This window comes from Carcharodon carcharias, chromosome 20 (genome assembly GCF_017639515.1).
Source record: "Carcharodon carcharias isolate sCarCar2 chromosome 20, sCarCar2.pri, whole genome shotgun sequence".
Classification (NCBI taxonomy): domain Eukaryota; kingdom Metazoa; phylum Chordata; class Chondrichthyes; order Lamniformes; family Lamnidae; genus Carcharodon; species Carcharodon carcharias.
Window position 1 is genome coordinate 106983202 of NC_054486.1, and position 13262 is coordinate 106996463.

General features: G+C 43.5%; 1 protein-coding gene across 3 annotated transcripts in view; it reads right to left on the reverse strand.

The window, feature by feature from the left end:
• Nucleotides 1-234: 234 nt before the first annotated feature.
• Nucleotides 235-13262, reverse strand: part of smek1 (SMEK homolog 1, suppressor of mek1 (Dictyostelium)) — a 108264-nt gene continuing 95236 nt past the window's right edge. For 2 of the 3 annotated variants that reach the window (XM_041214332.1, XM_041214331.1), the window contains exons 11-15: nt 13086-13255; nt 12094-12236; nt 10799-10989; nt 9295-9524; nt 235-1088 (exon numbers count right to left, since the gene is read on the reverse strand). In XM_041214332.1, the coding sequence (XP_041070266.1) occupies nt 966-1088; nt 9295-9524; nt 10799-10989; nt 12094-12236; nt 13086-13255 (857 nt within the window). In that variant the 3' untranslated portion in view covers nt 235-965. Of the gene's footprint in view, nt 1089-9294; nt 9525-10776; nt 10990-12093; nt 12237-13085; nt 13256-13262 lie in introns of those variants that run through there. The other variant, XM_041214333.1, reaches the window with a different exon arrangement.

Genomic DNA, 13262 nt, shown 5'->3' on the forward strand with positions numbered 1-13262 from the left:
CGGTCTGAAAAACAGCGAGCCATTTACCGCAACCCTTTTCTAAGTTAATTTTGTTTCCAAAAAACTTGGGGTACACCTGATAGTCAAAATACCATTATATGAAATGGTCAGTATATACCAGCCTTTTTAAGAAAATTAAACAAACCATCTTTCATATACAATTAAACAATTTCTGTCAGAATACAAAATCCCAACCCCACACGCAATGACGTGTTCCAGTACAACAGGGGGAAATACATTACATCAAAATTTCTTTAATGGTCCCAAATATACTTAAACAACTAAGTGTACACTCAAGAAAAAAAAATTGAAGAAAATGCAAGATATGAAACAAAAATGATCACATCTAGAAATTCCATTCGCTTTTTAGTCAGAGGGGATGGGAGTTTTTTCTCAAAAAATTATGCAGTTTTAAAGGGCACAGGTTAAAAAGAGAAAAGTTGCGTACTCTCAGCCCTCCCAACAGAGGTTCCTTTAAAATGTTTTCTTTCATCGTGACCATCGATGTCCTGAATATACAATGGAAAGGCAGGTCTTTGAACAATGAGAAAAACTGCTGGCACTCCAGGGAGGAATTACTGCTGGACAACACGGTATCCTTCCAGGCTCCCAGTGACCTTCTCACACACCGTTACAGACTGGACCAAAATGAGCCAGTCATGCTACATTTCGTAGCACCAGAAAACTCTCCACCCTCACTGGCTGTTGTTTTATATCTTCCTTCCCTGAGAAAGGGGGTAGAGTGAGGTCAAAGCCTGGATACACTTGAGTGTCAACAAGTTCCAAATCCTTTGTTCTGATCTTTTTTGTTTTGTTGTTTCCTGCTTTGCTGGATTGGCACTTGGTCAGCAGAATTCCACGTGTACATTTATCTGCGTGAGACAGAATGGTTCAGACACCTTTCTGAGTCTGGTGATTTTTGCAGGTCAGTAAACGTCACTGGGCAAGGCTGAAGGGGATCACCATTAGGATCCAAGCCTGGATTTCTTTGTCAAAGGCGCCGATTGTTCTTTTTCATCGCTGTCTTCCTCTTCTTCCTCTTCCTCCTCATCGTCATCTGGGTAATCTACAAGGCCGATTAGTCCTCCCTGCACAAGAAATAAGGAGCTGTTGAACAGGTTTTTCTAGAGTAAAGTGCGCAACACATTTCACATGTTGACTGTAGAACAAACAAAATCACTCACATTATTCTGAATTGTTGCTGGGAATCAGAGCTCAATAAAAAAAACTTCATCAGCTTTCAAGACTGCCTCAGGAGGAAAGTGCAAGAGGACCACCCTGGGACAGGCAGTCAGAAGCGCTGAGAGGGGAGTGCCACAGGACCACCCTGGGACAGGCAGTCAGCAGCACCGAGAGGGGAGTGCCACAGGACCACCCTGGGACAGGCAGTCAGCAGCACCTAGAGGGGAGTGATATGGGACCACCCTGGGACAGGCAGTCAGCAGCACCTAGAGGGGAGTGATATGGGACCACCCTGGGACAGGCAGTCAGCAGCACCTAGAGGGGAGTGATATGGGACCACCCTGGGACAGGCAGTCAGCAGCACCTAGAGGGGAGTGATATGGGACCACCCTGGGACAGGCAGTCAGCAGCACCTAGAGGGGAGTGATATGGGACCACCCTGGGACAGGCAGTCAGCAGCACCTAGAGGGGAGTGATATGGGACCACCCTGGGACAGGCAGTCAGCAGCACCTAGAGGGGAGTGATATGGGACCACCCTGGGACAGGCAGTCAGCAGCACCTAGAGGGGAGTGATATGGGACCACCCTGGGACAGGCAGTCAGCAGCACCTAGAGGGGAGTGATATGGGACCACCCTGGGACAGGCAGTCAGCAGCACCTAGAGGGGAGTGATATGGGACCACCCTGGGACAGGCAGTCAGAAGCACTGAGAGGGGAGTGCCACAGGACCACCCTGGGACAGGCAGTCAGAAGCACTGAGAGGGGAGTGATACGGGACCACCCTGGGACAGGCAGTCAGCAGCACCAAGAGGAGAGTGCGACAGGGCTACCCTGGGACAGGCAGTCAGAAGCACTGAGAGGGGAGTGATACGGGACCACCCTGGGATAGGCAGTCAGAAGCACTGAGAGGGGAGTGATACGGGACCACCCTGGGACAGGCAGTCAGCAGCACCAAGAGGAGAGTGCGACAGGGCTACCCTGGGACAGGCAGTCAGCAGCACCGAGAGGATCTAGCATCTAGTCTAAATTCAAGAAGGAGCAAGGGTCCAAATGCTATTTAGTTAAGATATGTCTGGGGAGCTCAGTCCCGTGATTTGCACATTCTGCGCTTTGTGGGAAATCCTAGACGCTCTGGCAGTCTGAATGACCATATGTGCAGGTGGTGCCTCTGACTGCAGCAACCCGAGCTCTGGGTTTTGGAACTTGAGTAGCAGCTGGGGGCACTACAGTGAGTTCACAAGGCTGACAGGTTCATGGAAATCACGTTTCAGGATGTGATCACCCCGCAGGTTAAGGAGGTGCAAGCAGAGAGGGAATGGGTGACCGTCAGACAGAAGATTGGGATCAGGCAGGTAGTGAGGGAATCCCCCCTGAATACATCTCACTTGCAGACTGTTTTTTGGCCTTGGAAAACGGTGAGAGTGACCGCTGTGGAGGTCGACCAGAGAAAAAAGCAAGGCCATGGCACTGTGGGGCGTTCCAGCTGCTCAAGGAGGGTGGGGGGAAAGGAAGGAAGGAAGAAGGGGGGAAGGGCAATAGCGATAGGGGCTGTAGACATGACTCCAGGATGGCATGTTGCCTCCCAGGTGCCAGGAACAAGGATGTCACTGAGCGGCTGCAGGACATTCTGAAGGGGGAGGGGGAACAGTCAGAAGTCGTGGTCCATGTTTGGACCAATGAGATAGAAAGAAAGAGAAATAAAGTCCTGCAACCAGACTTTAGGGAGTTAGGTAGGAAATTAAAAAGCTGGACTTCCAAAGGTAGTAATCTCCAGATTACTCCTGGTGCCACGCAGTAGTGAGTATAGGAACAGTAGGATAGAGCAGATGAATGTGTGGCTGGGGAGATGGTGCAAGAGGGAGGGCTTTAGATTCCTGGGGCATTGGGACTGTTTCTGAGGGAAAGGTGGGACCTATACAAGTTGGATAGGTTACATCTGAACAGGAATGGGACCAACATCCTAGCGGGGAGGTTTACTAATGCTGATGGGGCGGATTAAACTAAAGTGGCAGGGGGATGGGATCCTGAAAAGTAGTTGAGAGAGGAGAGAAGCTGAGATGGAATCAGAAGTTAAAATGCTAGTAAGTGATGCTGGAAGGCAGAGGAAACATAGGCTAGATAAGAAAGGAGTGAGTTTAGCAAGACTAAATGGAATATATTTTAATGCAAGGAGCTTGAGGAATAAGACAGACGAGCTGAGGGCAGAGATAGGCGTGTGGTAGTAATGATATCATAGCTATGACAGAGACTTGGCTAAGAGGGGCAGGATTGGCAGCTCAACATTCCTAGTTATAAGGTATTCAGACGCGATGGAGAGGGGGATAGAAGGGGGGGGGGGGGTTTGGAATATCGATCAAGGAATTAATATAGCAGTGAGGAGGGATGATACCCTGGAAGGATCATCAAATGAGGCCATATGGGTAGAAGTCAGGGAGAGATAGAGGATCAAATATGTAATCAAATTTCAGAGAAGTGTAAGAATAATAAGGCAGTAATAGTAGGGGACTTTAACTACCCAAATATTAACGGGGATAGTTTTAGTGTGCAAGGTAGGAAGGGAGCAAAATTCTTAAGTTGAATCGAGGAGAGCTTTTTTAGCCAACAAGGGAGGGGGCAGTTCTGGACCTAATATTCGGAAATCAGCCTGGCAGGTGGAAGGCGTATCAGTAGGGGAGCATTTTGGATATAGTGACCATAACTCAGATTTAGGATAGTTATGGAAAAGGATAAGGTTGGGCCAGGAATATAAGTTCTCAACTGGAGAAAGACTAATTTTACTAAGATGAGATACGATTTGGCCCAAGTGGAATGGGAGCAGTTACTTGCAGACAAAACTGTGTCAGAGCAGTAGGAGGCATTCAAGGAGGAAATAGCGAGACCACAGGGTAAATATATTCCCGTAAAGACAAGGGGGGTGGGGTACCAAATCTGGAGAGCCCTGGATGTCAAGGGACATAAAGGTTAGGATTAAGAAAGAAAGAGAAGCTTATGACAGATACCGAGGGCTCAATACGGCAGAGTCCCTAGGAGTATAAGAGGTGCAAGGGGAACTTAAAAAGGAAATTAGGAAAGCTAAGAGTGCATGAGAAAGCATTGGTGGGTAGAATAAAAGAAAACCCAAACAGGTTTTTTAAACATATAAAGAGCAAGAGAATAAATAGAGAAAGAGTAGCGCCAATTAAGGACCATAGAGGTAATCTGAATGTGGACCTGGAAAAAGTGGCTACAGTCCTCAAATGAATACTTTGTGTCAGTCTTCACAATGAAAAAGGATGATGCAGGTATAGACATCAGGGTGGAGGATTGTGAAATATTAGAAGAATTTAACAAAGAGAGGAAGGAGGCACTAGTGGGTTCAGCAGCCTTAAAAGTGGATAAATCCCCAGGCCCAGATGAGTTGCATCCCAGGCTATTGAGGGAGGCAAGGGAAGAGATATCAGGGGCCCTGGCAGTAATTTTCAAATCCTCTCTGGCCACAGGTCTGCTAATGTTCCATTATTAAAAAAGGGAGGAAGGGATAGACCAGGGAATTGCAGGCCAGTTAGTTTAACCTTGGTGGTGGGGAAGTTGCTAGAAAGAATTCTGAGGGACAGGTTATATCTGCTGTTATGACCGATGTAGTTGGTAAAGCAGAGTTATTTAAAAATCCCAGAGGGGAACTTTAAACAACTGTCATAATCTATAATTTTAAGTGTTATATTCGAGATACGACTCTAAATTCAGGAATCAAACCCATCAACTCTTGAGGTTTTACATTGAACTAATTGAAATATTTTATTAATTTACACAGGTTAAAAATATATATACACATGGCTACAAATTACTATCATAACTTTTAACAAATTCCCAAACTAATCTCCATTAAGGCAGCAGCAACCCATAGACTTAACCAGACACCAGACAAAGCATTTTCACCTTACGAATTCAAATTAAGTTCCTTTCACTGTGGAACCAGTTGGAGGCTTGCAGCTGCCATTTGATCTTACATTGCCTCTGCTCTGCCCACCCAAAAACTACTGAAGTTATACCTACCACCAATAATTGAATTCAAGTTCTCATCGTCTCGCCAGTCTCTTTGAACGTTACCTTTTAACAATGAAACTCCATTCACTGTACCAATTTTATTAGTAATATAAACACATTGCTTGGTAGCTGTTAGAAAGGCGTCAAATTTTCACCCCACTTCTTGAATGCTCTATTCAAAAAATGCAAATGCATGCTATCTCCTTTACACATCTAAACTAATACATATCAAAGCACCCAGGCTAGCTGGCTTTAATCCAATTAAGACATATTCGCAGACTAAACCTCTATTTCCAAAATATTATATACATTAATAGCTTCATGACACTGCACTTGGAGAGACGCAGATTCATCAGGGATAGTCAGCATGGATTTGTTAAGGGAAAGTCAAATTTGTCAAACACCAACAAGTTTTTTGAGGAGGTAACCAGGAGTGTTGATGAGGGTAATGCATTTGATGTGGTCTACATGGACTTTAGCAAAGCTTTTGATAAGGTCCCTCTTGGCAGACTGGTCAAGAAAGTAACAGCCCATGGGATCAAAGACAAAGTGGCACGTTGGATCCAAAATTGGCTGAGAGGCAGGAAACAGAGGGTGATGGTAGAGGAATGTTTGTGTGACTGGAAATCTGTTTCTGGTGGGGGTCCACAGGGCTATTTGTGGTGTACATAAATAATTTGGACTTAAATGGAGGGGGTATGGTCAAGAAGTTCGCGGAATACACAAAAATTGGTAGGCTGGTAAATAGTGAGATTAGATGTAAACTGCAGGAGGATATCAATGGATTTATCAGGTGGGCAGAGCAGTGGCAAATGGAATTCAACCTGGAAAAGTGTGAGGTAATGCACTTGGGGAAGGCTAACAAGACCAGGAATTACACTATGAATGGTAGGACCCTGGAAAGGACTGAAGATCAGAGGGATTTTGGTGTGCATATGCATAGGTCCCTGAAGGTAGCAGGGCAGGTAGATAAGGTGGTTAAGAAAGCATATGGGATGCTTGCCTTTATTAGCCGAGGCGTAGAATACAAGAGCAGGGAAGTTATGCTGGAACTGTATAAAACACTGGTTCGGCCACAACTGGTGTACTGCTTGTAGCTTTGGTTACCACATCATAGGAAGGAAGGATATGATTGCACTGGAAAAGGTGCAGAGGAGATTTACCAGGATGCTGCCTGGGCTGAAGGGTCTGAGCTATGATGAAAGATTGGATAGGCTGGGGTTGTTTTCTTTGGAGCAGCAATGGTTAAGGGGGGGCCTGATAGAGGTGTATAAGATTATGGGGGACATAGATAGGGTGGATAGGAAGACACTTTTTCCATTAGTAGAGGGGTCAATAACCAGGGGACATAGGTTTAAGGTAAGAGGGAGAGGGCTAAGAGGGGAGTTGAGGGGAAATCTTTTCACCCAGGGGGTGGTGGAGTCTGGAACTCTCTGCCTGAAAGAGTGGCTGAGTCAGAAAATGTCATAACATTTAAGAAGTATTTAGATATTCACTTGTGTTGCCATAGCCTCCAGGACTATGGGCCAAGTGCTGGAAAATGGGATTAGCTTAGTCAGATCTTTGTTGATTGGTATGGATACGATGGGCCAAATGGCCTCCTTTTGTGCTGTAAAAGTCTACGAGTCCTCTTTGACGACCAGAATTTTTTAACTCTTTTCACAGGACGTGGACGTCACTGGCCAGGCTAGCACTCCTATTGCCCATCCTTAATTATCCTTGAGAAAGTGCTGGTGAGCTGCCTTCTTGAACCACTGCAGTCCGTGTGGTGTAGGTACACCCACAATGCTGTTGGGGGTGGGGGTGGTGGTGGTGGGGGTTGGAATTCACAGTATCCACTTACTTTACTGCATCCCTCAATTCTTATTCTTGCATATAATGTACAATTTACAGCACAGAAACAGGCCATCCAGCTGAACTGGTCCATGTCAGTATTTATGTTCCTCAAAGGCCTCCTATTCATCTAATCTACCCTCACCCCATCCTTTTATTCCCTCCTTCTTCGAGCAAATATCTAGAATCTACACTACTCACCTCAATTACTCCCTGTGATAGCGAGTTCCACATTCTCACCACTCTCTGGATCTGAGGATTTATTCATGACTCACCATGAGAAATTGCACAGGATGTCAACCAGTACAATTACAATTGTGCAGATTACAAGAGACCTGGAGGTCAAAGTATTGTATTCCCCTTCCAAACACTTTCCACCTGATAGCATCAGATGATCCTAATATCAGGTCATTAGCACTAATCAGGTGTAACAAAAAGCTCTCATACTTCATAAGTTGCTACTGGCTCCTGTTACTTCATAATCAATCACAAAATCTGACCTCTCTCAAAACCCAGCAAAAGATCTGCATTTACATAACGCTTTTCACGAATGCCAGATGTCCCAAATACGTTAGTTAATGAAGTATAGTCACTGTTGTAATGTAGGAAACACAGCAGCTAACTTGTGCACAGCAAGATCCCACAAACAATGTGATAATGACCAGAAAAATCTGGTTTTTGCAATGTTGATTTAAGGGAAAAATATTGCCCAGGACACCGGGGATAAATCCGCTGCTCTCTTATGTCCACCTGAGAGGCCGGACGGGGTTAGGTTTAACATCTCATCCAAAAGCTGGCACTTCTGACAGTACAGTACCCCCTCAGTACTGCACTGCAGTGTCAGCCTAGGATGTTGTGTTCAAGTCCTGGAATGGGACTTAAACCCACAATCTACTGACTCAGGTGAAAGTGCTACCAACTGAGCCAGGGCTGACACAGAAATGCCATATCTGAGAGGTGTTTTGAACTATGAACAGGTGACAAAGTATTGACAAAAGAATTTATGCAATCACCACACAATGGGTTACCTTAGACTACAGCAATAGAAAAATAACAGGGGCCATGCCATGAGAATACAGAATGTTAAACGATATTACGATAAAGGCTAAAAGTTGTAACTTCAAGGCACCATCCAGGAATGGTAAAATTAATGTTTTAACTCAAATGCTACTTTACCTTCTAACGATCAAAGCAGTGTTTGTAAAGACCTAGTATTATTTGTCTTAAGTGGAGGAATGGCAAATGCCGTAAGAGTCAATTATTAAAGGATATGATAACATAATTCCAAGATGGTAATTACAAGTTTTAAATTAATTTGATAACACAGTTCTCCCAATGGCCCAGTTGGTAAAGTCAGTGAGTATCTGAACTGTGCAATTCCATATTGCAATAAATAATCTGTTGGATTAGCCAATCTCAGCTGAGTGATAACAGAATTGCTACTATTAGCATCAGCAGCTCTGCACAGTGAAGTGGAAAAATTGACCAGAGTTCTGGTTCCTGACCATAATCCAGTGACCCCGGTTACAAAGTTCACAGTGGAAATGGTCTTGGCAGTATTCCTCAGCAGTTGATTAGCCTCTGAATACTCAACCAAGTAGACTTCTTTCAGAAGATGCCTATTTAGCTGGGAGCCCATGGGACTCCCATAGGGTGAAGAAAAACAAAGGCTGAATATATTTATATGCTTATCACAACAGTTGAAAATCCTGTTAAATCAGCAAGTACTATTTTATGTTATAAAAATAAGGTAGCAGCTGCATCATAGCTCATCTCACAAGACAACTACAGATGAGGAAGGGCATTCATTTGATCCAGAAAGCCCTTGGGTCCTGTCATTGCAGGACCCATTTGCTCTCCAGATCCAGTGCATTCATAATTGGTTGGCATGCAATTTAAAAGAGACAGCAATTATCCCCAGTTAACATGACAGTTATAGGGTTGCACAGCGGCCAAAGCCAAACTAAACTGGCTGAACATCGAAGAAGCTTAGCACCTGTTTTTTACCTATGCAAGCCGTACTGTAGAAGACAACTGGATTACAAGGTTTGATATTGAAAAGTGATGATTTTGGAGTTAACGTTCTGTTAATATAATCACAAAAAGGTAGTGAAAGGTAGACTTGATTACAATGTGAACAAATGGACAGTGAACGTTACCTTGATGAGGGAGTTAATCAGATGGAGATGACAGGCTGTAACAATTATGCTTGAAATGCCCCAAGATTTGAGGAATCACTTAATTCGAATACAATACCTTGGTGGTAATAGCTGCCATATGAGGTGTGCTTTTGGCTATTGTTCCAGGTGACCCTGGAGATCCCGGGGAACCTGGCGACCCAGGTGAATTACTTGAGGCTGAGTGGCTGGTGAGGCTGGACTTGCTGCTTCCACTGCTGGTGCTGGAGAAGGAAAGCTTAAAGCTGGGGCTTTGCCTCCCCGTCAGAGTGCTTTTCGTCAGGACCTCCTTCTCGTCCCCGTCCTTCACTAAAAAGGGCAAGTTCATAATTTACTTCAAAAAATATTTAAAAGTTTCAAATATTTACAAAATCACCAATTTAATCCCAATACACAAAAAATGATGTTTCAACATATACCGAAGTCATCTTTTCAAAAAGGAAATGTGACAACTTGAACTACTACACAGGAAAACTGAATGAACAAATTGTAAGATTATTAAGTGTTCAAATTAAAGTGCAAACTTAACCACTTCTCCGTCATTAGTACCCCCAGTAAGTTCCTCCTGTAAAACCAAATTCACAAAAAAAAAAGCTAAAATAATGCAGGCAGTGAATACTGTGCATTTTATCTAGTGAATTTCACGCACTGCACGAAAGTGAAATCAGAACAGAATGTTAAAAACGATAGGGATCTTCTCTGTAGGTCCTGGAGACAGCAAGGAATCGGGATTGTACAGAAGTCAGCCATAGAGCTTGCAATAGCGACAACAGAAGCACAAGGAACCAAACAGCTTTCTGTTGTGTTGACATTTGTACCAATTTAAAAGTGAACAGAGTGGTAAGCAGCAGAATCTAAATTGATGAAAAATCAGAACCCTCTGCCCCCCGACATTGTCAATTTGGTTCCTCTCAATCTATTGGCTATTCTGATACTTTGTATGGGAATTGGGTTTGTATGCTAGGCCTGAACTCTGTCATTTGGCATATAATGCATGATTTCACATTTACAAAATACAATAATTAGTTGTTCTACAATCCCGAATTGTTTCCACTGTGTTAACATAGATCTCTCCTTCCTCTCCTGCAGGTGCTGACTGTTGCTAAGATGTGGCTCCATTGGTGTCGGAATCAGCCCTTTGCTCATTACCCAAGGACCAACCGGAAAGTGAGGATCAATAAGCTACTCATTTTTTTGGGTGGGGCATCATTGCCAAGGCCAATTCAGTCACTTGGCATCCACACAGGTGCACTTCCCAGCAGTAATTATTGAATAATAGTCAGAGTGGGAATTCGGATCAATTTCTACCCTCACCTCCCAAGCCCAGGGATGCAGAAGCCAAATCCTACACCTGCAGTGCACCACATGGTGCCTTTTGTCCAATGGGTCACTGTGAAGCTGTTTTGCAGCTTTTTCATTGTGCCAAAATGCAATCCTACCATGCAACATCATTACAGAACTGACATCGGGGAAACGTGCTGTAGTAGAGCGTATTGCTCAACCCGATACCCACTTGTCTTTTCATATTCCTGCAGTCGAGTAATAAAAAAAAAGAATTTACACTTAATTGGCAGATTCCATACATTTTTTCCTCTCCATAAATTTGCCAAAATGGTCCATGATTTCGTCATCATTTTTTGACTTGTCAGTTGGGAGAAGCACTGGCTCTCCATCTTCCATTTCATCCTCATCCGTGTTGAACCACATCTCCTCCTCTTCCTCCAGGGTGCGAGCATCTCGTCGGTACCTGTTATTCCGTAAGATGGAGCGCATACTGTATTCCAGAGATAAAGTAAAACATTAGAATACTTTTATATTGTGAGAATGGTAGTGATTAAATCACTGTATTAGTAATCCAGATAATTGAAGTTCAAATCGCATCATGGTAATGAGGATTTGAATTTAACTGGAAAAAAGGTCTGGAAATATATTTCCTGATATATTAAATGGCCATTAGACTGTAGGATTGTTGCAAAAACCCAATTGCTTTGCTAATATTGTCTAGGAGTGAACCTGCAGTCCTTATCCAGTTGACTTTATATATATATATGGCTCTAGACCCACAGCAATGTGGATCACTTCTAATTGCCCTCTGAAGTATGCAAGACATTTGAGTTGTATCAAATTACTGGAAATGCAGGCTGCAAACCAGATCAGAGAGAATGAGTGACAGAAGGAGGGGTGTGAAGGTTGGGGGGGTGGGGGGGCACACGAGACAGGCCTGGTGGGGGAGGAGAGAGAGAGAGATAGAGACAGAGAGAGAGAGAGAGAGACAAATAGACGGAGAGAGAGACACACAAAGAAACAGACACACAAACACACACAGAGGAGGGGGGAAGGAGAAAGAGAAAATGTGAGCTCTGGCATGGCTGCATTTATCTTAAGTCTACCCACCAACAACACATCATTGGACATAAATACATTGCTCGCACCAACAGCACTTTAAGATACCACAAATGCAGAGGGTTATTAAACATGGATAAGCATGATGCTCAAGTTTCAAAGTAAGTTGGAGCAGTGTATTGTCTGTGGTCTATAAAAAAAGTGTCTGGCAGAAATAAGACAATATCACTTCACACATCTCACTTGCACCAGCAGATTTATGTTAGAAAAACATGGAGACACCCACCTAAAGCATTTTTGTTTTCTAACTCTTCTTTCCCACGTCATCAAAACTGTGAAACTTCCATACTTCTTTCAGTTTTCCTTTACATGTACAATGTTCTAGATTAAAAGCTTGGCAGTCTCTAACCGCAACTTCTTGACAATCCCCCTTCTCATTCACTCTTTTCAACCTCGGTTGTGTCCCATCCAATGTATTGTGGCTTTTTACATTGAGTTCTCAAGGAAGAGAAATAATATTTATTGAAAAGCCCACCTGTCAAGTTTTGGATTATCCTGCCTTTCCCTTTGCTGCTCATAACGCAGTTTCAGTCCTTTGAATGTCTGCACATAATCCACGTCTTCAAGTGCTTTCCAGTAATTTTCTATGACATGGGCTGTTAGAGACTTGATGTCTTCCTGTACAAAAGAACAAGATGCGATGCTTTAGCTTTTAAAAAATACCTACAAACACTACTTTTCCAGCTAAGAGAATTAAGAATATTTTTGTCCATTAAAAATTTACACTTGATTTTCAGGTCTCTACCTGGAAATGTACTTAAGTTGAACTCTGCTAATTTGAGGCTCATATAAACTTATTGTACAAAATTTATTGCATATTCCTTGTGAAAGGACTAAAAACAGAAGATGCCAAGATGAGGAAAGTTAGTGGTTAAAGTGGCAAGGTTTTTTTTCCTTTTGGATGCTGACAAGTCTGTTGGGTACACTTTCTCCCATTATTTTGCATTGTCAGTATTTGTGACCTTTTCCTTCTTGTTTGGTATTATAATAAGTAAGTCAAATATAAACTGAAAAGCCTCCGCAGTACTTGCTGTTAACAATGTGAAACCTGAAATTCACTCCTAAGCCACAACTGGAAAAAGCATCCAAGTGACCTTCTCTCTCCCTTGCTCTTGATGATCCACTACCAGGAGATATGTGGCACCTGACTACTGGAGACTCTTCATCCTACTTTACCTGCCTCCTTGTGCCAACGTGTTAAGATGGGGTGCTCAGCAGAAAAGAGAATTGAACCTGCCTCTTGGTTGCTTTGTAAAGTGTGGATAAGATGGGGCACTCAGAAAACTGGAGAATTGAATCTGCCCCTTGACGGTGCTGCTGCTCTCTGAGATTAGATTGCAACTGAGTTTTAGACACAGCCAAACAAAGGGCTGAACCATGTGGTACCTGTGCTGTGGCATTGCTCATTTAGCCCCAGTTCCCACACCATCAGCTTCTTTTACTTGGCAGTAAGGCAGCCATACTTACTACTCTGATGAACTCGAACATTTCGATGATGGCCGAATTCAGCAAGTTATAGCGGGACCCGTTATTCAGAAATGCCTTTACCACGGCTTCAAACAGAAAGGCTTTCATTATGTAGCGATTGTAGAATTCATCTTTCAACCCGACTATTTTTCTCATGAAGCGAAGTGCACCTGAAAT